General features: G+C 37.7%; 1 protein-coding gene across 6 annotated transcripts in view; it reads left to right on the plus strand.

Moving 5' to 3' along the window:
• The first annotated feature begins 271 nt into the window (after window positions 1–271).
• NOL4 (nucleolar protein 4) overlaps window positions 272–25103 on the plus strand; it is a 383989-nt gene continuing 359157 nt past the window's right edge. For 3 of the 6 annotated variants that reach the window (XM_011943709.1, XM_011943712.1, XM_011943714.1), the window contains exon 1: window positions 722–2219. In XM_011943709.1, coding sequence (XP_011799099.1) covers window positions 1956–2219 — 264 coding nt within the window. In that variant the 5' untranslated portion in view covers window positions 722–1955. Of the gene's footprint in view, window positions 563–721; window positions 2220–2380; window positions 3185–25103 lie in introns of those variants that run through there. The other 3 variants (XM_011943715.1, XM_011943713.1, XM_011943710.1) reach the window with 2 other exon arrangements.

Raw genomic sequence — 25103 nt, forward strand, 5'->3', positions numbered from 1 at the left:
GGAAACCCTGCTGGAGTCGTCCCCCCACCTGGATGCTGCGTGCTCCTTTCCGCCACCTGGCTGCCGTCGGGCCCGCTGCTACCTCCTCCTGCCTCTAACCTGCAGCCTGCAGCATGCGCACTGCCCCCGGGATCCCTAAATGGGACAATTCTGCCCGTGACGTCAGCGCCCAGCCGTCTCCACAGAAACTTTTGTCCCATTGGCCAATCAGAGAGCTTGGAAGGGGCCGGGGAGGGTGGGGGAAGGAGAGGGGAGTGGGAGGGGTGGGGGTGAGGGGAGAGGCGAGAGGTTTAGTGTGTGGAGCTGCCTGCGCTCCGCCCGGGCTGTCAGTCCCGGCTCCAGCCGCCGCGAGACCTGCCCGGAGACGCGCGCACACACAGCGCACCCCCTGCACACCGCACACCCTCGCTCCCTTGCTCACACACACGCACACACTCATCCTGGCCGAGCAGGAGCCACTGACCATTTTGCAAGTGCCAGGACCAGCTACAGCGCAGTGGGCGCAAACATCCCGCGTTCCCTTTCCGGGTTTCAGTCTGGGAGACGACGACGAGGGAAGAAGGTGGGCTCGGACGCAGCCCAGGCGCCGGGCACTAGTCGGGCCGTTTTCCTGGCAGAGCCGCTCCCTGGGACGGGCGCGGGCCTCGACTGAGAGTAGAATAAAGAGGAGCGGCCGCAGCCGCCGCGCGAGGAGGATGGGAACTCCCCTATTTCGAGCTCTGGAAACAAATGGATGGAAGTCCTGAATGGAGCAACTGCTGACTTCATCTGCTTGGAAAAATAGTCCAGAGGAACTCATATTTGGCTACTCAGAGCAGTGGAGGGGGTGTCCATGACGTGGCAGGGGGAAAATAGGCAACTGAAACCTCCCGTGTGAACTGCAAACTGTGACCAAGCAAGGAGAAAATGATCTTTCTCTATCTATTTTAATTTCGTGCAAAGGGTTTCAAGCATCTGTATCCTAAACTTACTTCTATGTCTTGTTCAGCAGAAACCAGAGGAGTCCTGTCTGGGGGTCCCATTATTATCCGGGAGACCCGCCACCAGCGGCCTGCCTTCCGTTACCCACATCCCCCTGGAACGGATATCTGTTTGGGGCACTACAATTTATCCTGTAGAACTATGGCCAAATCTCCATCAATGCTTTGCTAATTTCTGGGACTTAACTCGTAGAATCTACATACAGGGCTGGAATTTATTCCAAATACATCTGAAGAAATGAGATTTTAAACCGTTTTAAAAAATATCTTCATAAAATAATTCTGTAAAACAGAATTTGATAGGTTTAAAAACATGACAGGTAAGAACTTTCTCTCTTTCTAGTCCCTTAACACCCGTCGTGGGGAAGGTCAAATCAGGACCCAGGAGGAAGGAGAGATCCGGGACCCGTGTGCCCTTCGGGGCTCGCAGGCGCTGGGCCGGCGGCTGCTTTCAGGAGAAGCGCAGCCCTCACTCCTGGAACACGGGGCCAGTGGCTGGGGAAGCTTCTGGGGCGCGCGCGGGGAGGCGGCGCTGCGCTCCACCTGCCCAGCCCCGGACGCAGCCCGGGGGCGAGGCGTCTAGGGACCACCCCAATTCAATATTGGGATTTTTAATAAACCAAGGAGTGGGATTTTAATTATTCAAAACCCAGCTTCTCTGGCCCAGAATGCTGTTGGGATGGTCCTGGTCACACAATATTAAAGAGACCGATCGCTAAGGGAACAGGAAAAGCGTCCGAGACAGCCGTTGCAATTACGAATGGACCAGACTTGGTAGCACAGGGCATTGATTGCTGGTGCCCAACCGGACCCTCCTCCCCTCTCCCCATCCCTTCCCCCACCCAAACCAGGCTCCCGCGGCGGCCGGGACCTCGCATCCCTGCAACGTGGCCAGGGCTGCATTTTACATGAGCCCAGGGTGAACAGGTGCGAAGTGCGCTGGGAGCATCCGGCCGGCGGCCGGGCGCGGGGAACATGGAGAGCGAGCGCGACATGTACCGCCAGTTCCAGGACTGGTGCCTCAGGACTTACGGGGACTCAGGCAAGACCAAGACGGTGACCCGTAAAAAATACGAGCGGATCGTCCAGCTCCTCAATGGCTCCGAGTCGAGCTCCACGGACAACGCCAAATTTAAATTCTGGGTCAAATCGAAGGGCTTCCAGCTGGGCCAGCCGGACGAGGTCCGCGGGGGAGGCGGCGGCGCCAAGCAAGTGCTCTACGTGCCTGTCAAGACCACGGTGAGTGACTCACCTTCCTCTGTTATTTGTCTGCCGGAGCAACCCGGCGGGGAGGGAGGAAGGAGAGAGGCGGGAGAGAGGGGGAGCCGTGAGCCGCCGTTGGCTCGTGTGCCCCCTACCTTCCTCAACCCCCTCCCCAAGTCGTCCCCACTCGCATTAGCCAGGCGCGTTTTCCCCACTGTGGAGTCTTTGTGGTCCTTTATTTTAAAGCGGCAGCGCACCTCCAGAGCTGGCCTGCCTCCCCGCCTCGGGCTCCCGGACCGGCTGCTGGAGCTTCCTTCCCCGGGTCGGGCGGCGTCTAGCGTCCCCGGGCTGGGCCATTGTCCCATGTCCTTCTCTGGGCGCCTGGCGCGTGTCCCACCGCCGCCACCGCGCATAAAGGCCAGGCTGGAAGCCCGGCCGCACGCTCTGAGAACAGACAAGTCTGATCGATAGTCTACGGTGTCTCCTTATTGGCATAAAGCCCGAATGTGGCGCTAGCGGTGGATGTGGGGTTTTCCCCAGGACACCGTCAGGTTTTATCGTTAGATCGCCGCCCAGGAGGCACGGGGCAGCCCGAATGCCTCGATCACTCCCAGAGATCGTTGCCGCGACTGTTGAGATTGTAGATTAGGTCCTGGAGATTCCTCTTCCCCGCCCCCTATTCCCTTCCTCACTTCCCTCTTCTACAAATAAAGCCGCAGCTAGAAGATGAACAACAAAGAGAGATGGGTTTAGGCGCTATCGAATGGTGTGTGTATTTGTTCCTCTTTCTGGGGTGGCTCTAGTCTCATGGCCACAAAGCTCTAGCCCAGGCGCCGTGAGGCACTGGCATTGAGAGCCCAGTGCATCTCAGCCTCACGCTGCAGAAGCCAGTGGGGCTGGGGAGCCGCAGCAGCGTTGATTTCCTTCACAGAAGATGGGAACTGTGGGCTACAAGTAGGATGGCAGATCTGATGCATGAGACCTTTCTGCATCATGCCACGGTGGGTACTCGCCCGGAGTAGGGATGGGGGAGGCTATCTGGCATCCTTTGTATTTTTGCCTTGCTTTGGGGTTTCTTGAGCATTTCCTCCTTTTCACTTTCCTGTACTGGCAACTGTTTCCCGGTGCAGTATTCCTGGAGGATGCTAGAAAGGAGACGCTTTGAAAGCTACTCTATCTCTAATGGAGGTGTATTATATTAAACTGAAAATATGTGCATGAAAAGTTATTTTTTAAAGCATTATTTGGAAGGCTCTTTTAGGTTTGGAAATCAGTTTACGGTTTCCTGAGATTAATTAGAAGTACTTGTTTGAAGGATGTATATTTATTTTAGAATTTATATAGAAATTGGGAACCGAAAATAAAGGTGAAATGGAAACACACATGAAAGTTCTGTGGTGGTGGTTGTTTTTTAACAATGTCCTATTGTTGGGAAATTTCTAAGAGATGGACCTATAAATGTGTCTTCTCCTTTAACATGTGTCACTACTAAAGACAATGGTGGGATTATTGTCTGGCTTTCCTAAATAATGAGGACTAGATTGGCATGAATTAGAACTGAGGTTTATTTACATCTGGATGAGCCAGAAATCTGGTATATAGAATGAAGTGCTTTGATTAATTTGTATCGGGAATAATATCAAGAATTCAAAACATAAACATGCATTTTCCTTTGGACAATACTGAGCTAACTGAATGGATAAAATCATTTAAGATATCTTTACTTAAGGTATTATTTCATAATATTATGTATGTTTTAAAGGAACACTGTTAGTTGGGAAGTTTATTTTTCATTTCTTTTATGTTAAACTTAGGTCCCTCTATTTAACTGTCAGATAGCTTCACTTGGGTATTGGTACAATGAGTTTATACTCATATGGATTTGACTACACCCACTATATGTATTAACATAAGTGTCCTTTAAAAGATTATTTTAAATAACATAAATTCAGAACAATTCCAGAGACACTAAGATCATCATAAATGCCAGTTATTCAAACTAGCATTCATGCATTAATATACCACGATTTTGAGTCAAAAATTTATGCAGAATTGCTAAAGAATTACTGCTAAGACATCTAGCATAGAGTGACAACTCCAGGGATAATAATAAAGTAACACGTGTTTCTCTATTCAGTAAAGATTCCATATATTTATGGGAGAGAATATAATTCATCAGGTGATTCTTAGATAATGGTTTCCATGTAGTACTTAAGAGCTCTGCTTTTTATTCAAGCCTGTTTTGAAATATTGAAGAGGTTTTTAATTTATGAACTTGCCTATTGCTCTTTATAACATTTTTATACCGCTCCTGACATAGAATTATAGGCTCCTCCTTCTCTGAGAGACAGCCAATCATGATTTCAATGGAGTTAAAAAATAAAGGATCCCCTTTTATCATGTGTTTCCCCACATCTCAAATTATTCCTTCCTTAACGATATGTTGATTTTTCTTTCCGATGGTAGAAGTACAGTCACCAAGAGGACAAAAATATATTTTCTCTTAATTCCAAGGCATATATTGATCAAAATAAAATACTGTATTTGAATAGTATTTTCGTGGAGACTAAGAATGATTCTTAGCTGCTTGAGGTTTGAGGGTTCGCGGCTGGCTTTGCTGTCAGTAAGAGATGCTTTGCTCCTGATGTTGCAGTAATCCACTGCTGCTGATAATTAGACATCATTACCACTGCGAGAAGGGAAAGAGAAAAGGGGAGAAGACAGGCTGAGGCTAATTATCTACTTTGTTTAATGAAAGAAAGAGAGACTGATGGCACCTGGGAGGTTATGTTAGAACAGAGTAGACACACCACATAAACTTAATTGAAACAAGACTATCTTTAAGTCTCATAGGTAAAGCAGCTTGGTTCTACTCTCATTTTCCCAAAAGAAGAGATGTAGCTTTCCAACTACTTTCCCCCAAAGCCTAAACTTAACTGATGATAAAATCGAGCAAGTTACAACGGACTTAAAATAAAAATATTGACTACTGAAAAGGATAAATATGCCCTTTAATATTTGTCCTGGTCATGTCTAAACCTAAGGGGACATATCTGTCACTGATGTTTAGACTGCTTTTTGATGGAGGAGATACGGTTTGGTCACCAAGCAACAACATCCAGCAACTCAGCCATTTTAGGTCCTGTGTTGGACCTGTGCTTTTGCGCGCCCGCCTGCACTGCACACGCACGCGCATATGCAGTTTGTTGAGCAACCCATCTGCTTTACAGATAGTACCACTGTTATTTTTATACATTCTTTCATTAAAAGTGTCAGAAATTTAGAAGAATGAAAGGATGAATGACTTAAAACAGTTCTGAAAGCGATATAGCAAATGGTTGACATTGATTACATCCAACTTTTAAGCAGCGGTAGTTTTAAATTCACTTAACTGTGGTAACTCTGTTTTACACATTTGATAGTTCTAGTTTAGTTTGTTTTTAGAAGCTTTTGATCCTGATTAATGTTTTCTGGCAACAATTAGTGGAAACATCACACTTGCAATTTAAACTACCAGAACACATTATGCCATTTGATATTGTGAATGGTAAACTTAGAAAAGCAGAAAATTGATTAAACACTCTTTTTAAAAAGTCCGCTGCATTGTACAAAACATTAGGAATTTGGTAAGCTCATGTTTTTGTCTTTCAATATCAAGCAAAGAAAGTTATGAATATTGAAACTGTATAATCAAAAGATGTAATACTTTACTTGACCTATATTTGTAGGAACAGACACAAAGGTCTAAATTATGCCCTTCTTATATATATTTCTTTCTTATATTTATTCTAATACAGGTCATAAAATGAATTTCCATCCAAAAAGGAAAATGTGTTCTCTTTAGTTGTGTCATTTACAAATGATGATTTATTCAGTTCTGCAATCTGTAGCCTCAGATTTCATATTGTTCTTGCTGTGCATACTACTAATTGATTACTGTACAGTGATTGTAATGAATATTCATGGACTGACTCATAAACAGTAACTGTTTTTGTTATTTTTCTGACTGTGGTTTTGGTCATAAATCCTTTATGCGACATCAGAGTGGAAGAAATAATACCCCAAGAGGAGTCATGTGTACCTTTCCACCTGGCCTAACTTTATGCCTAAGGCACCTATATTAGGCCTTGATCTGGAATCTGCTACAGACCCAGTTATTTATCATGATACTTTGTATCTATGACACAAAGACAAATCATCATAGTAGTCACTGAGATGGAAACACATTTTTGCTTCTACAGTGGACATTGCTGTTGATAGCCAATGCATTTTTCTTTTCATTAAAGTACTTTGGGAGATCCTGCAGCATAGGATTTGGGGGTGAAATAGACCCCAAGAATGAATATCAGCAATGTGGCTTATTAGCTGACTTAGTGATTCTTTGTAGAGTTGTGAAGAATAAATCATCTATGACAAGTCCCCAGCACAGGTTAGCTCTCAGGGAACAGTAGGGACCATTAGTAAAGGCCACTCTGGCTTGATTATTAAGGGGCAGGATATTTCCTCTGAATATAAAGAGGAAATATGACCATGTTAGAGTACAAAGACTATCCCACACTTATTTCTTGAGATACCAGTTTTTGATTTTTCCATTGGTTCTTCCTTGTCCTGTTAGTAGCCACAATAGGGAGATGGGGCGAGATGTGGCACTCGTATATATTTCTTGTATAATCTTCCTTAGTCTGCTGGGATCCTACTGCCCACGGTTTACTCTCTAGACTCACTGCATAAAACGGAGGAAAGATGAAGAAGAAAATACAGGCATATGCCAGGAGAACTTTCAAGGACTTTAATCTTATGTCAAGTCTATAAAGACCTTTTCCTAATAGCTATTGTATTTGCTAAGACTTTCACTCTTTCTTTTTTGTTTTTTTTGTTTTTTGTTTTGGTCTAACTGGGAAAGATGAATGTGAATCTACTATGTTTTAGGTTATATTCATTTTTACAATCTTTAGATAACAAGATAAAACAAACTTCATGGATAGCATAGATGGCAAGAAACATGGCATAGTGCATAGAGTATAGATTTTAGAGCACAATTTAAATCCTGGCTCTGACATTTACTGGAGTTCTGGGTCGGCTAAAGTTTAACTAAAGATGCAGTTTCCTCTTTATAAAATGTTAGTATTAATACTAGTCTTAGTAGTTTTGCATAATTAGTAGTGTATATAATATATACTAACATATGCTATATATACATATACACACATATATACACATACATATACACACACATACACACAAGCATGTGGTATATGCAGCATATGCTGGGCACATAGTAAATGCTAAAAAAGAAGTTGTTTAAAATATGATTAATAGAACATGAAAATCACGATATAATTATAATTAGGTATATTTTATGAACTCTAAATCACACTGCCACATGGAGCTAATATACAAGGTCAAGCCCGGTGGCTCACGCCTGTAATCCTAGCATTTTGGGAAGCCAAGATGGGAAGATTCCCCAGTGAAACCCCATTTCTACTAAAATACAAAAGAAATTAGCTGAGGCAGGAGAATTGCTTGAACCCGGGAGGCAGAGGTTGCAGTGAGCCGAGATGGCACCACTGCACTCCAGCCTGGGCGACAGAGTTGAGACTCTCAATTAAAAAGAAAAAAAGAAAAGAAAAGAAAAGAAATACAAGGTATACTTGTATGTATTTATGTACACATGTATTATTAAGATTTATTCTACTTCGTTTTTGGAAGAAAAAATGACTGTTATTCTAAAAGTGATACTGTCTCAGCTTTTAACAAAGTTAAATGAAAAGGAAAGAAATAAAGAAAAAGTCATACCAAATGTCCCATCAAAATGTAGCGACCATAAGCTAATTATGAACATCATTCTAGATTCCTCTCTAAACATATATACCGAGAGTCGATACAATGACTGATAGTTGTATATGGACAGGCAGAAATAATTTTCTAAAACTAGGATAATGATGATATGCTAATTTAAGTAAGAATAAGAAAATATAAGATTGTCAGTGTGACAAAAGAAGAAATACATAAAATTTAATGAAACACCAATAGATAAATGTTTCTTCTCAAAGATATTTATTCCTGAAGTTAATGGAAAAGATTAAGAAAACCTTTAGGATGTCGAGGTACACTTATTTTACCAATTACAAATTTCCATTTTATACAATATTATTGACTCTCTCTAATGATAAATGAGAAACAAGCATATTTTCTCTTCTTCCCACCTCCTTGTTTCTTAGATCCTGGTTTACATTTCATTTCACTTATTATATTATACTTATATATTATAATTTATTATATTCATTATATTATAATTATGTTGTCAGTGTTGTTGATATTAATGTTAAATAATTTAGTTTTAAACATTATTTTCCTATTTAATTGTTTATTGTCTTTTTTGTTATCTGGTTTCCTTTACCTCTGAATTCCTTGATTTGATTGGCTCTCATTACAGTTTATCATTTTTTTCCTGAAGAAGGTCCATGCATTCTATTCTTTGAATTTCATATACAATTGAGAGTATTTGTCTTTTACCTTTATCCTGGAAGAACAACTAACCAGATGCAGATTCTTTATTTTACTCTTTCTCTCATAACATTATAGATATTGTGTGTGCTCTGTAAAATTCTAAGGCAAATTGATTTTCCCAAATTTCATGAATTGTTTACTTCTTTATTCTTGAAATTAAATTATTTTGCTGAGATATATTTGAATTTCTTGTATAACTCTATATTTTGTCCTGGATAACTGTGTGCCTGTTTATGGCTTCAGTTAGGCCTGTGTTCTGGTGACATAATGTGTATCTTCTGAAGTCCAAATCTGTACAGTTGATCCTTGAACAACACAGATCAGGATTGCGTGGGTCTACTTATATGTGGATTTTTTTCAATAAGTACTTGGAAAATTTTTGGAAATTTATAACAATTTGAAAAAACTCTCAGATAAACTGCACAATCTAGAAATATAAAAAATCTAAGAAAAATATATGCCATGAATGCTTAAAAATCTATGCAGGTACTAGTCTATTCATGGCTTAATAGACTGTCTTTTTGCTAAGGCTTGCAGTCAACAGTAGACTATTAGTAGTTAAGTTTTAAGGGAGTCAGAATTATATGCAGGTTTTCAGCTGCAGAGGGTGTCAGTACACCTAACCCCAGGTTGTTCAAGGGTCAGCTGTATTTTGGATTTTTCTATCGGGTGTTTCCACCGAGACGTCCCAAAGTATCTCAAATTAAGTATGTCCAGAAACACATTTTTCTTCTTTCCATTTTCCCATCCGAGGTCCTCCCAGCTGACACATCTTTTTCTTATTCCCCTCTCTCCATGGATAGCAGTACAACTTTACTTACCTATACAAGGTGAAATTTGTATGGCAGCCTTGATTTCTCCCTCTCATAGTCAATGTTCAACTGTTGATTGATTCTACCGAGCTAATACCTCTTGAAGCCATCAGATTCTCACCGTATTATAAAATATGCTTATTGCTTGATAATTTGTTAAATTTCCCCAAAGCTATTTTGAAGAAAAATTTAATCTCTAGTACCTGGCATAATGGGTGATGCATTTTGATTCTCGGTATTAGTGGAATAAATAAAAATCACTTCCCAGTCTGACACCACATAATGGGACATTATACAACAACTTCTTGTTTACCACCACACAAAAGCTTTTTAGTTTTATCTATGTATATATATCTATCTGTCCAACTGTCCATCCATCCATCTACCTATGTATTTTAATTGTGGTAAAAAAACACACATCGTAAAAGTTACCATATTAATCATTTTACATTGTAGACTTAAATAGTGTTAAGTATATTCACATTGTCTTGCAACAGATATCCAGAGCTTTTTCATCTTGCATAAGAGAGACTCTATATTATACAAGAATTCCCCTTTTTCCTTTCTCTCCATCACCTGGTAAAGTGCCATTTTAGTTTCTGATTATATGAATTGAACCACTTTAGATGCCTCATATAAGTGGAATCATACAGAATTTGTCTTTTTATCACTGACTCATTTTACTAGCATAAAGTCTTTAAGATTCATCCATGTTATAATTATATGTGACAGGATTTCCCTCCTTTTAAAGGCTGAATAATATTCCATTGTAGGTATATGCCATTTTGTTTGTGCATTCATTTGTTGATGGCCATTTGAGTTACTTGTACTTCTATTATTGTGAGTAGTGCTGCTATGAGCACGAGTGGGCAAATTTGTCCTCAAAACACTACTTTCAATATTTTTGGATATGTACACAGAAGCAGGTTTGCTGGATCATATGGTAGTTCTAATTTTTTGAGGATCTACCCTACTATTTTTATAGCAGTTTGACCATTTTACAGTCCTACCAACAGCATACAAGGGCGGGCACTCTAACGCAAAAAAAAGCTGATTTTTTTTCCTGCTCTCAAGCTCTTTAATGGGCAGACTACTTTCTTTAGGCAATTGCAAGTGTTGCATGTAATGCAATTAATATGAACACTATATCGATGCCTTACATTTATCAAGTTCTTATTATAGGTTAATGATTGGGCTAATAATTTGAAACAAAAAGTCCCTTTAATCTTCACAATAGTCCTATGGTATTAACACTTTTTATTATACTCATGTGAAGATTATGGTTTACATTAAGGTGAATTTCTAAAAATCACACAGCTTGGGACAAGAAACCATTTCAATTGGATTCTGAAACCCTTACTTTAAATCGCTGGTTTCCAAATTCTTAAGATAATGTAACTCAATTGCTAAAAGAAATTCCCCCAATATGTACACTTTCATAAACTACATCTTCATAACACTGCACCAATACTTAACCCATTATAAACTATATTTAAAAATACAAATATATTGGGTTGATACTAAAATACATAAAAATCCAAGTTTTAACATTTCCTTCTTTACCTCAATAGGTTATCTTAGGCACTGCCTGAGTGTACACATACCAATTTGAATACTTTATTCTAATCTATAATACCATATTGCCTCTCAGAGAACATTGAAGTTAAAACTTTACACTCAGCTGAAATACTTTCTGTCATCTTGTAATAAAATATTTTTTTATGTAGGGGGAAACTGAGGAGGAATAATTCTTAACCTCTTAGTTATTAGTACATACACAACTACAAAGATTTCCCATTGGAGAAATCCTTCTAAAAATTCAAGTGGAGAATTCTATATGGAATACTTATTTAAACATGGACCTTTAAAAGTAAAATGAATGTTTCAAATGCTTCTCAAAACATGAAGTTCATGCTTGAATGCAATATTCTAAATTTTACCCCATTTTTTCTTGCTTATACTCCTTTGATTTTATGCCTGTCTTAGTCCATTTTGTGTTGTTATAACAGAATGGATAATTTATAAAGAATGAGGATTTATTTCTTACAGTTCTGGAGGCTGGGAAGCCCAAGGTGAAGGGGCCGACATCTGGCAAAAGCCTTCTTGCTGCCTCATCCCATGTCAGAAAATAGAAGGGAGCCCTCTTGCGAGAGAGAAGGGAAAAAGTCCAAACGTATTCTTTTATTAGGAACTCAATCCAGAGATCAATGACATTAATTCATTCATAAGAACAGAGGCCAGGCACAGTGGCTCATGCCTGTAATCCCAGCATTTTGGGAGGCCAAAGCAGGCAGATCACAAGGTCAAGAGATCAAGATCATCCTGGCCAATGTGGTGAAACACCATCTGTACTAAAAATACAAAAATTAGCTGGGCGTGGTGATGTGTGCCTGTAGTCCCAGCTACTCAGGAGGCTGAGGTAGGACAATCACTTGAACCCGGGAGGCGGAGGTTGCAGTGAATGGAGATTGCACCGCTGCACTCCAGAGTGAGACTCTTGTCTCAAAAGAAATAAAATAAAATAAATAAGTAAATAAGAACAGAGCCCTCATGATCTAATCACCTTTTGAAGGTTCCACTTCTCAACACTGTTGCGTTGGAGATTAAGTTTTCAACAAAGGAGCTTCGGGGATCACATTCAAACCCTGGCAATAAACATATGCCTCTATCTATCATGAAGGGTTCTTCAGTGTTTTGTACATTGTGGTAGTCAGAATCCCAGGATGAGTCTCAGATGACCCCCACCTTTGTATAATCCCTTCTACTTTGAGTGTGGGCAGCATCTGAGAACATGACGAGCCCCATAACTTCCATAATTATTATGTTATATGGTAAGGCTGACTTTAAGAAAGGGGGACCTTTCATGTGGATCTGATTTAATCACTTTAGCCTTTTAAAAGCAGGGGGTATTTTTCTGGCTACTCCAAGAAGAGGAAGTCAGGGTGGTTTGGAACCTAAAATGTACTTGTTCTTGCTGAAATGCAATGGGGGCTTGTGGTTAAGAGCTGAGAGTGGTCTCTCCATGCTGAGAGCACACTTGGCCAACAACAAGCACAATAATGGGGACTGCAGTCCTACAACCACAAGGGAATGAATTCTGCCAACAGCCTAAGGGAACTTGGAGGTGGATTTTCCCTAGTGGAGCTTCCACATGAGAATGCAGTTGGCTGACACCTTGATTTCAGCTTTATGAGAACCTGAGCAGAGGACCCAGTTAAAACATGCCAGTCTTCTGACCCACAGAAAATGAGATAATGTTTGAGAAGTTGTAAACCATTCAATTTGTGGTAATTTGTTACACAGTAAAATGGAACTGATACATAGTTCTTTAATGTAAAATTTACCAAAAACATGTGTGTAATTAACAGGTCAATTTTTAACAAGTGTATTTGACCGAGATTATTTGTGGTTTAGGATACAGCTGGAAATAGCTTAAATGTTCTTTTCCTCTAATACCTTATGTATTGCCATTTATATAGTTTTTGATGCGATGGTCTATAATTTAGTAAAAGATGTAATCTCTCACAGATCATTTGACATATTTAGTGATGACTCATTAGGAATATATGTGTATATAAAAGTTACTTTGATTTTTCTCTAAATGTTTTTATTTTTAAACATTATTTCATTATATTCCATTCATCTCTTGAGTAGAATACAAGGTAGCTTACTGTTTTAGCAGTAGGATGGAGAAACAGAAGTAGACATATCAAAGGAAATTGTTGTTCTCATAATTATAATTAGTTTACATTAAAGAATTTTTGAAAACTTACATAAAAGGAAATATAACAAAATATAATATTTGTTCTCATTTATTAGAAATAATCATTCTATAATTTTATTTTTTATAACTTACTTAAATATTACACATTTTGAAGAAGATCTGCCTAACATTTTGGGGATAGAATATAAAAAGTAGCAGCAATTGGCAAGTCTTTTTCTTTTGTCAAGATACTGGAGGAAATTGTAAATTAGTCTCCCCTCTCTACGTTGAGTTTATTTTGATTTTCTTCCTTTCTATCTGAGGTTTATTCAATAGCCTCTTGTGTTCCACTCTTTCTAATTTTAATCAAATATTCTTTTGTGATTCTCACAGTTATGAGGTTTTGAAATATTTTGGAGCTGTTAGAAAATTGGAAGTTTGAGAAAAATTCAGAGAATAAATTTAAGAAGTTGAAAGACTAGTTTTGAGAATAAGGAATAACCTTATTGGTTCTCACTGGATGTAACTACAGTTGCCAGATGGCTGAAGGGTTTTAGGGTTTTAATCTAGGGCCATGGGGTAAAGCTAAGTGGCACATATGGGGATCTAAGGCCTAGCCTGGTCATAGTAGTGCCATGCTCTACCCAATTGACCTAATTAGATGAGATTTTTCAAATCTAATATCAAAGGTTTGTTTGAATATCAGATGTGGGTCATTGTTCTCTAAGCACTCTCTGTTTACATGCTCATTGTTGTTTACCTGAGGCCAAGAAAGAATTTTTGCTGTTATTGCTCATTTTTCTCTGTAAAAGCTGCCATCACAGACAATTAGTTTATTTGTTTATTCTTACTAATTTATAATATGTAATTCATAATTAGCAGTAACTTGAACAGGGGTAAGATGACATTTACCTTGAACTACCTATTAAAGGAAGATTTTTCTTTTCTTTTCTTTTCTTTTCTTTTCTTTTCTTTTCTTTTCTTTTCTTTTCTTTTCTTTTCTTTTCTTTTCTTTTCTTTTCTTTCTTTCCTTTTTTTGGTTTTTTGACAGAGTCTACTCTGTCACTCAGCCTGGAGTGCGGTGCTGTGATCTCGGCTCACTGCAACCTCCACCATAAAGGAGGATTTTTCTACAAATTCATGATAAGATAGCAGAAGGGGCATGCTTTTCTACTACAACAAGAAAAAACTTTTTCTTTAACTTTCTCTGTCCTTCTATAAACAATTCATATGTCTGTTCCACTGTAAATGGTGCTCTAATGTAAAAATTAGGTGTTATGAGTAAGTACCCTTTAGCTAATTTGTATTACTTTGTTGTAAATGCATGGAGTATAATAATAATGTACCCCCTAGTATTTTCAAATAAAATAGGTCATTCTCTAAAATTGAAATGTAATCAACATAGTTAATCAATACAGTGATATCCAAAGTCACTGTAAAGTGACAGAATGGCTATAACACTGTAGGACCAGACTGTAACGTGCTTGAAAACTTAATGAAAGCTCTTTTAATAGAGCTTCACTGGTGAACTAACACTAACTTTCTCTTTCTTCTGTATAACATCATGACTGATACCCAGGGCATGGACAGGCTCACTCATAGTGATCTGCTCTGCAGTTATTTGCACTTTGTGCACATACAGTAGAGTTGCAGGCATACCATTAGTTATGTTTTTCCCATACCCTCTTTTGCTAGTTTCACTTATAATTATGTAATTTAAATATATCATAAACTGAGGAAATGAGTGCAAAATTTCAATTCAGTGCATTGCAAAGACTCAGAATAAGGGTGAGTTACTAAAAAGACCTATGGAAAAAAAGAACTTCGAATTCTGTACTACTTAGATTGCTTTACAAGTAATTACTAATTTCCCATTCTACTTTAAAGTAATTGAAACTGGAAATTACAGACAATGTTTCTTGGAAGGGTTGTACACTTGCAATGCTCATCATGCTTGATGACTCACACTTAAAGATCTTTGTCCTATCACAAAAGTTTAGCAAATAATTATACATTAGTATATGTTCAATGGAAATGTAATATTAAGAAGTATATGATCTTTTAGCCTTCCAACTTTAACTTCTTATGACTGAACAGCTTCACAATTGATAACAAGAGCTTTTTGAATTAACATAGAAAGTGTTAATAAGTTTTTGTTCAGCCATAGAAATATGAATTAAAGATATAAATATTGGATGTGCCCACAGAATAATATATTGTCTTGATAACTGAGGAACTTAGTGTTTCCTGAAGGGTTATCCCTATTATTGAGGAAAATGTTTACATCCATAAGAGCCTGAGGGCCCTTAAATACTTGCCATTATTTTAACCTCTTTAAATCCATATTTAACTCATTGTAATTATTTGTGTTTCTAACCGCCTTGACCAGAGAGAATTCACAGATTGAACTGCTGCCAATGATGGGACTATTTAACAGTTATATTTCTCAATATACATTAAGTAATCTTAGGTTTTATACTACTTCAATTTCTTGTGAGTTTTGATTGAGTTCAGAGTCTGTATTTTAATCAGTCTATATACACAAATGAGACCTCCAAAAATAATCACTATGGCTGTTGAGAAGAGGAGGGCAAGTGGATGTTAGGGAGTCCACTATAACCTGACTCCCTTAGAATTTTCCCTTTTCTATAACCATTTTATCTTGGATTTCAGTTCTCTTGCCATCCTGTTCATGCATTCCAGTTCTCTTGCCATTCATCATGCCTAATGAATGGATTATTTTAAAAAATATGATACCTAGCATAATTTTTAGTTATGGTTTAAAATACAACTTTAAATTCTGCTATTTTTTATTAAAATTATTACCATCAACATTTCTCAATGTTGCTACATAATAATTATTTTTATGCCTTTACAAATAATCAAGTATATGTATTATAATTTTATTTATCATTTCTATATAATGTGTGATTTTACTTATTTTCTGGGTTTTTTTTTCTTTTTTTTAGACAGCGTCTCACTCGGCCACCCAGGCTGTAGTGTAGTGGTGTGACCTCAGATACCAGGTTCAAGCAATTATTCTGCCTCAGCCTCCAGAGTAGCTGGGATTACAGGCACCCACCACCATGCCTGGCTAATTTTTGTATATTTAATAAGAGATGGGGGTTTCAACATGTTGACAAAGCTGGTCTCGAACTCCTGACTTCAGGCAATCTGTCTGACTCTGCCTCCCAAAGTGCTAGGATTATTGGCATGAGCCATCGCACCCAGCCTATTTCTTGCTTTAAATCCCCTTTCCCAGTGAATTACGATAATTACAGTTTTCTTTTCATTTTTTCGAGATGGAGTCTTGCTCTGTTGCCCAGGCTAGAGTGCAGTGGTGCAATCTCAGCTTACTGCAACCTCCGCCTCCTGGGTTCAAGTGATTCTCCTGCCTCAGCCTCCTGAGCAGTTCAGGCTACAGGCGAGAACCACCATGCCTGGATCTTTTTTTTTTTTTTTTTTTTTGCAATTTTAGTAGAGACGGGGTTTCACCTTTTGGCCAGGCTGGTCTGGAACTCCTGACCTTAGGTGATCCACCCACCTGGGCCTCCCAAAGTGCTAGGATTACAGGTGTGAGCCACTGTGCTCAGCCAATAATTACAGTTTTCATTTAAAAATGTATATGTGTCTGTGTATTACAACTGATATTTTGAACCTTGGAGGACTTTATGTGAATCTTGTTAGTAAGATTCTGAGAGGTTTTTTTGAATCTTTTTCTTGTCATCTAGCTGAGGACATCTCATCTATTACCATGACTACCAGTCACCTGAGGATCTTGTTAAAATGGACATTCTGGGTCAGGGTGGGGCTCATGAGTCTTTGTTCCTAGAAAATTGCCATAGGGTTCCAGAGCTGGCTAAGGTCACTATGAACCATCCCTTCCACTGATAACACTAAAAACTCTGGGAGGAATATACAACATAACTCCCTGACGACTCTGAAAAACAAACAATAGCAGGGAAAATGAGGATGGATGTCAACTGCAAGTACACAGCACAAGGGGTGAGTTTCCTTTGCCCTGCCCCTCTTCATCTGCTGGATTTAATCTAAGGACAGCCTCAGTCATGAAACTGCACAATGAGAGCAGATAATACTAATTCTGAGTAAAAGCTCTTTCTGTCCAGAGGACCAAGAATAGGGTTCCTTGACACCTGCAGAATGTGAAGGGATCACCATGTCTGTTTTTTTCCTCCTATTTTCACTAATGGCCTAGCATGAGGGCAACCCTGCTCATGGAGCTGCACTGCTGACGTGATGGTAGCAGTGCCAGCAGAGAGGGGCCTAAAAACCTGAGTGGAAACCTGTCTCTGGCCAGAAGAACAGAAAACAGAAGTTCCCTTGGTCCCTGTGGCAAAAGAGTGTGTGTGAGATTCTCTTTTTCAGGGCTACATTTTCCTGGAGATGGCCTCAATCACATGGAATTGTGCAACAGTGCACATAACTAAAACTTTAAGAGGTAACAAAGTTTTCAGGCCAGAAACATCAGAAAAAAAGTAATCTGTTGGGAATTAGAGAGTGTGAGGGAAATTCCAAAGAGAAGATCCCCTAAATCTTTGTATTAACTGTGTTCATTGTCAAGCTAAGAATGTGCAAAATATATGCAAAGCACCACGGCAAAGTCTTTGAGAACTAAAGTATGATATAAACCACTGCACAAATCCAAGGCTAACTCTGAGTTGCATGGATGCAGGGTAGAACCAAAGAAACATATCAAAATTTAAAAACTGAACTGACATTGGAATCACTAACTGTGAAGATAAGACAGAATTTTTGGTGTCAGTTTAATGGGATTTACTGCATGCTATCCAAATATAATATTTTTTTCAAAGGATTTTATCAAGATAAGGAGTTTCACAACATAGTATTCAAAATGTTCAGGTTACATCTGAAATTATTTGGCATATAAAGAACAATGAAAAGGGAACAAATCTTAAGAGAGAAAAAAATCAATAGATGTCAACAATGAGTTGGGCCAGATGTTGGAATTATAAAGGATTTAAAGGCAGCTAACATAATCATGCTCTATATTGAAAATGCAAACACTGTTGAAATGAATGAAAAGATAGACTTTTTCAGCACAGAAACTGTCAAAAGAATCAAATGTCAATATTTGAATTAGAAAATATGTGATAAAAATTCAGTAGGTGGGTTCAAAAGTAGAATGGAGATGGCAGATGGAAGAGTCAATGAATTTAAAGGTAGATCAATAGAAATTATCCTTGCTGAAAAACAGAGTAGAAAAAATATTTAAGAAAGCAGACTCAGGGATCTATAGTACAGTATCAGAAGATCTAATATTTGTACCAGTGGAGTCATAGAAGGAGAAAAGAAAGGAATTGGTAGATAAAAAAAAAAATTAGAAAAATAATTGCTGAATGTTTTCCAAATTTGTTTGCAGGCCAATTCAAAATGCTTGGTGGAACCCAAACAAGATAAACTCAAAGAAAAATTATTCCCAAACATATCATAATTGAAACTAATGAAAGAAAACCATCTTGAAAGAAGCCAGGGGAAAATTACACATTATTTGTAGGCAAACAGTAATTGAAATTACTGCAGACTTCTCATCAGAAACCATGAAGCTCAGAAGACAAAAATCTTTAAAATGCTGAAAGAAAATAATTATATATCTAGTGAAGCATTTTTTAGAAAAAAGGTGATATAAGATTTTCTCAGATGAAGAAAAACCATGAATTAATTTCCAGCAGGCCTATTCTAAAATAAATGCTGAAGGAAGTTCTTCAGTATGAATAGAAATGATATTACAAGGATATCTGGAGCTTCAGTAATGTAAAAAGACCAAAATAAATTATAAATAGATTACTTTCATTCTATACATTATTTAAAATATGTACGACTGCTGAAAAAATACAGCATTGTATGGTGGGACTTTAAATCTCTGTGTAGATGTGATATTGTGATATGTATGGCTCTATGTGACATACAAAGGATGTTCCCTGACCAGAAAGGGTTTAAACTACAAATCTGTAAGAGAAAGTTGTCTGGAAATTCCCCAAGTATTTAAAGATTAAATAACATTCATCCAAATAATCCATGGGTGAAAGAAGAAATTCTAAGATAAATTAGACAGTATTTTGACGTGAATAAAATGATAATGTAGCATATCAAAATGTGTGGGATGCACCTTAAGGAAAGCTTTGAGCAAAATTTATGGCAATAAATGCTAATATTAAAGATAAAATTTCTTAATAATTTAAGCTTTCACCTAAGAAATAAGAAAAATAAGAATAAATGGAACTCAGTGAAAGCAGAAACTTAATTTTAGTTAATTCCTGTTGAATTAATTTAGTTAATTCCTTGGTAACTTTGAGGTATCCCTTTGCCTGGGGTTTTAAAGTTCAAGGATGGTCCATATAGGGGCATATTCCCAGAGTGAGGAGGCGATAGGGTCTTGGTTATCTCCTAATCACCTTGGCAACTGCTTGTATACACATTTTCCCATAAATTTGCTTCTGTGATGTGGATTGGCAATGTGATTCACTTGCTTCTGAACACAGGGAATATGCAAGTTTAGGACCTTCTTAAATATTTTCGTGTCTTTCTTGCTGCAGCATCCCAAGAGTTCATGGGATGAATTCACCTAATTTCCCAGAGCCTGTGAGGCTGTCTTATACTAACATGCACTGGCATTCAATTATCTCTATTCTACTGCTCAGAAACCACTTTGGGTGGAGAAAACTATAAAAGACATGCCACCCGCTGATACATTTGGAATTTCATAATTTTCCAAAACTATTTGGATTTAGTTTCCCAGAATTCTTACACAATGGGGAGGCATAGAAAGCAGAGCTACTTCTTGGGAACTCATGAATATATAGGCTACATTTTCTTTTCATATCTCTTTATCCACTGAGAGAATTGTTATGTCATTGAAAGTGTGGAAGCTGTTTATTATTTAATCAACATTCCTTCAGGTCTATTGTTTATGGCATAAATAACATATGATGAGTTTTCCAGACTTTAAGTTTCTGAAGCTTGAAAGCTTAGGGTTCTGTAAATCCAAGTAAACTTTTGAAATTTAAAATCCAGGACTTAAACATTTTTCAAAAAATCTGTTTCCATAACAACCTTAATCCAGGGCAGTAAGGATGGAATGCTTTAACAATCTGGTTTAGAGAAAGGACTAGGATACAGATAGAAATGCAAATGACAGAAATCGGTTCACACTTCAACACTTTTCTCAATATATGTGAAATGGGGATAGTAAATGGTATCTACTTCACGTGGTTATTGTGATGATTAAATGAGTACATTTAACAATGCATGTGATGTGATGCATGTGCCAGTTTCTGACAACTAAGAATTTAACTCTCCTTTCTTCCCCATTATTCTCACCTCTTCCTTTTTTACTCAGTATTGTCAACTTTTTCTTTTATAATTGGTATAAACTTAGGAGTTCTGAAGTACCATCTCTGACTAAAGATAATGGAAAGATGTCTTAGGGTTTATTCATTTATCTATGAAACAATTCAGAAAAATAATATGCTTGAAGGGAGGCTTGTGCCCATGGCACTGAATTAGAACCCAGCTGGCTGAAGTCAGAGTAGGGACTTAATTTTCTTTTTTCGTACTCACTATTTAGGATAAATTTTGACCAAAACACATTTTTTAAAGTCTTTTCATTTAAATGGAATGTTTTGTTACCCTAGCCTTAAAGTGCAGCATATTCAAAATCATAAAAATCCAAGGATTAGAGAACTTCAGAATATTGAAATTAAAATGAATGACATAAGACAAATATGATAGTATGACTGGAAAGATTGCTTTGGGGACTAGTGAATTAAACAATACATATTGCAGACTACAAGAACTAATCACCTGAGATTATTTGTGATAAGGGGTTTAGAACTGACTGTCAAAGAGCATAGACTTTCCTCCAATTGCAGAGACTCTACGTAATAATCAGATCATGGGAGAAATACCATGTATGTTATTGCAGAATAATAAGGTGTTATATATGTGTATTTTATATGCACATACTAAAGTTTGTTGAGCACCATTTTTGGAACAAATTGAATTTTAATGAGTCAACACTCTGCAGGGTGGCTTCAGGTGAGGCAGGAAATAATGAGGAGAGGTGCACACTGTCTACACTGTCTTATCAGCACTTGTCACATCCTATTAATTTTTAAAATAGAAATAAAAGCATATATTTTTTTCTCATTCAAAATAAAGTCAAAAGTAGTTAGGGTAGCGATGGTGTAGTGGAGACCCTGGGTCATAAGGGACCAAGACTTCTACTTTTCTGCTTGCCATCTTTAATATTTTGCTTTCATTCTCAAGACCACTTGCTGGGGCTGCTCTAGTGCTGATAAATATGCTGCTTTCTCGGCAGAAAGGGCCGTGTGTGTCTGCGTGTGTGTGTGTGTGTGTGAGAGAGAGAGAGAGAGAGGAAGAGAGAGAGAGAGAGATATCGAGGGGCTGTTCCAACTCTCTAATCCCACTTTTGAAGTGAATTTTTTATTGAAATAATCGTAGATTCACATGCAATTGTAAGAAATATTACACTTACCCCACTTCCCACCCATGGTAACAATTTTCAAAGCTATAATATAATATTATCACAGCCAAAATAATTGTATTGATATAATCTACCAATGGAGTCTCGCTGTGCCGCCCAGGCTGGAGTGCAGTGGCCGGATCTCAGCTCACTGCAAGCTCCGCCTCCTGGGTTTACGCCATTCTCCTGCCTCAGCCTCCCAAGTAGCTGGGACTACAGGCGCCCGCCACGTCGCCCGGCTAGTTTTTTGTATTTTTTAGTAGAGACGGGGTTTCACCGGGTTAGCCAGGACGGTCTCGATCTCCTGACCTCGTGATCCGCCCGTCTTGGCCTCCCAAAGTGCTGGGATTACAGGCTTGAGCCACCGCGCCCGGCCAGTCTACCAATCTTTTTACAAATTTTCCCAGCTTTACTTATGTGTGTGTGTCTGCATATTAATTTCTATACAGTTTCATCGTGTATGGGTTTGTGTATCCACCACCACACTCCAGATATGGAGCAGTTCTAATACCGTAAGGAACCCTCAGTCTGCGCTTTTATAATCACATCCATCTCTTTGCTGTTCCTTCATCCTGCCATGACCCCCATTCCTAACCACTGATCTGTACTGCATTTCCAAAATCCCTTATTTCAAAATGGACCTATATAGCGCATAACCTTTGGGGATTGGCTTGTTTTTTTCCACTTAGTATAATTCCCTGGAGATTTATCCAAGTTGTCATTTGTTTCAATAGTTTGTTTCCTTTTTGTTACTGAGCAGTATTTTACACTATGTATTTATCACTATTTTATCATCATTAATCTGTTGCATCATTAATCTGTTGAAGGATAGCTGATCTGATTTCAGCTTTGGGCTCTTACACATAAGGCCATTATAAATATTTGTGTACAGGATTTTGTGTGAGCACACCTTTTCATTTCCCTCCATTAAATGCCCAAGAATGCAGTTGCTGTGGTGTGGGATAATTGTATGTTTACGTATTTATGTATTTATGTATTTAGTTTGTTAAATTGTTTACCAGAGTGTCTGTACCATGCACTTTCCTACCAGCTATATATGTGTGGTACAGTTTGCTATCCTAGCCATTTTTAAAATGTAGTGGTAGTAACAATTTATACCAATAACAACATCATGAAAGTCACACTTTCTCTTTATGAGCAATTATTCAGTGGATCTGAAGATAACTGTCACTAACACAAATATGACCATAGAGGTATCATTTTAATATTTTCTCAATTTTCATTTTAGAAAATGTATGGATGTTTAGAGTTTAGTCATATCCACCATCAATACCTTTACCTTATAAGTTGTGTTTAACTTTCTTTGAAAAGTTTCTTACTAGTGCTCTCCATTTTAGTCAAAGTTAGAAAAATCGACAGGTCTAAATCATTCAGCCAGGTGGGTATCTTCATAAAATGGAAGCTGTAGAAATAAGTATTTTCAATGTTAATGTTTATAAGCAGTGAAAGAAAGGATTCAGTTTTTAACTCTAAGATTAAAATATTGATGTGAAAAGGATAGATTACAGTAAATCATGTAAATGTACAATTTATTACTTAACAATTTCAGTCTAATGGACTAACAGGGATATGCTAAAATTTGTCTTTCAAACATAAGCCCTTAACAGCAGCAATACTTATCTTAATCATCTTAGTATCCTTAGAACCCTGCATGGTATCTAACTCAGAGTAAGTGCTTAATAAACACTTAATATAATAATTAAATTAGAGTAAAAGTGGGGTTTGGACTGACTTTTTTTTAGATCAATACAAATTGAAGTAAACTTTGTTGGTACTAAAACTCTAACTGGTTACCAGATTCAGGACGAATACGATTTAATGAGATTGTTTAACATTTTTAATGCTCCAAAATAAAGTAATCAAATATATTTGCCGATAATAAAAAATATTTACACAAATCTAGGTAAGTAGAACATTTCCCGTATAGAATAAACATAGATCTAGATGAAAGAAGAGATCGTATATTTCTTGACTAGACCATTAGTAACAGAATATTGATATTCTCGTAGCACTGAATATAAAATTTATATTAATGAAACTGATATATGTATATTATAGGTTGAAATAGAAAATTTACAGATATTTGAAAAATATAATTCTGACCCTAGAATATTTTGAAAAATTTCAAGTGGTTGTTATGGAACTGAGAACTGTCGTATGAAAACTGTGGAACTTAGGAATGTATTGAATGTGGCCCAATATTCACTCAGGTGGGCTTAGAAGTAAAGTTGTGAAAGAAACCATGAAAAAAAAAAAAACTCAATATTTTATGCTAACGGAGAAAGGATGCAGAGGAAAAGTATCAAATAATTAGGAGTTATTTGTAGTATTTATGTAACTATCTTTGTGTAATCTTTAGAGTCAGTGTGTTACTTTTCTATCTGTTGGGATATATAATTCCTACCATTAATTTCCATTGACAGTGAGAGTAGTGGTTAAGAACATGAACTCTAAAGGCAAGCAGCTGCCTGAGTTTGGTTTCCAGCTCCGTCATGTGTTGGCTGTGGGACTTTTGGCAAGTTACTTAATGCCTCTGTGCCTCAGATTATTTATCTACACACTGAAGATGGTACTTACTTCATGGGATTTTTATGACGATTAAATGAGTTAATATTTTAAAATACTTAGAAAATGCCCAGTATATAGTAAATGCTATACAAGTAATTTCCAAGTAAGAATAAATGTGTTTTTGGAAATGATAATGTAAAAAACCAACAGAATATCATTTTCCCCTTTCTCTTCCTCTGTCCCCCTCTCTCGCTCTCTCTCACTCTTTCTGCCTCCATCTTTTCTTTCTCCCTCTCTTTTTCTTTATGTGTCTCTCACAGTCTCTATCTTATCATGCAAAACATCAACCCTATACACAGAAGCATAGGAGTATATTATTATATTAATTTGTTCAATTTAAGACAAAAATGAGCCTCTTTTTTAAATCAAAATTGATCCTCAGTTTGAAATTTCTTATCGACTCTAAGGAACTCTTATTGGTTAGAAACATTCTGAGAAAAAATTTATCTTATGGAACTCTTCTTGCCACGTGGAACTCTTCCGTTGAATGTTGTTACTGAATTAGCCAGTTAGTTCATTCCAACAATACATTTCTTATTTTTTTTCTCTGAACAGATCAACTTTCTTATATTGGCAGCTGACTTTTGGTGCTGCAGTGACATGTCTTAAATGTATGTCCTACATGGATCGAGAGATATTGTATGTAATATATTAATATATTATTTTTCAGAGTGGTTCATTTGGGACTTTTTAGTTTTATGGACTAGTAAAATTTGTAAAAGTTAAACAGGAGATCAAACTAATTTGCCAAATTTTTGTTTTGCCATATGAGGATATAAGAG

This window comes from Colobus angolensis, unplaced genomic scaffold (assembly GCF_000951035.1).
Source record: "Colobus angolensis palliatus isolate OR3802 unplaced genomic scaffold, Cang.pa_1.0 Scaffold220, whole genome shotgun sequence".
In the NCBI taxonomy this organism is placed as follows: Eukaryota; Metazoa; Chordata; class Mammalia; order Primates; family Cercopithecidae; genus Colobus; species Colobus angolensis.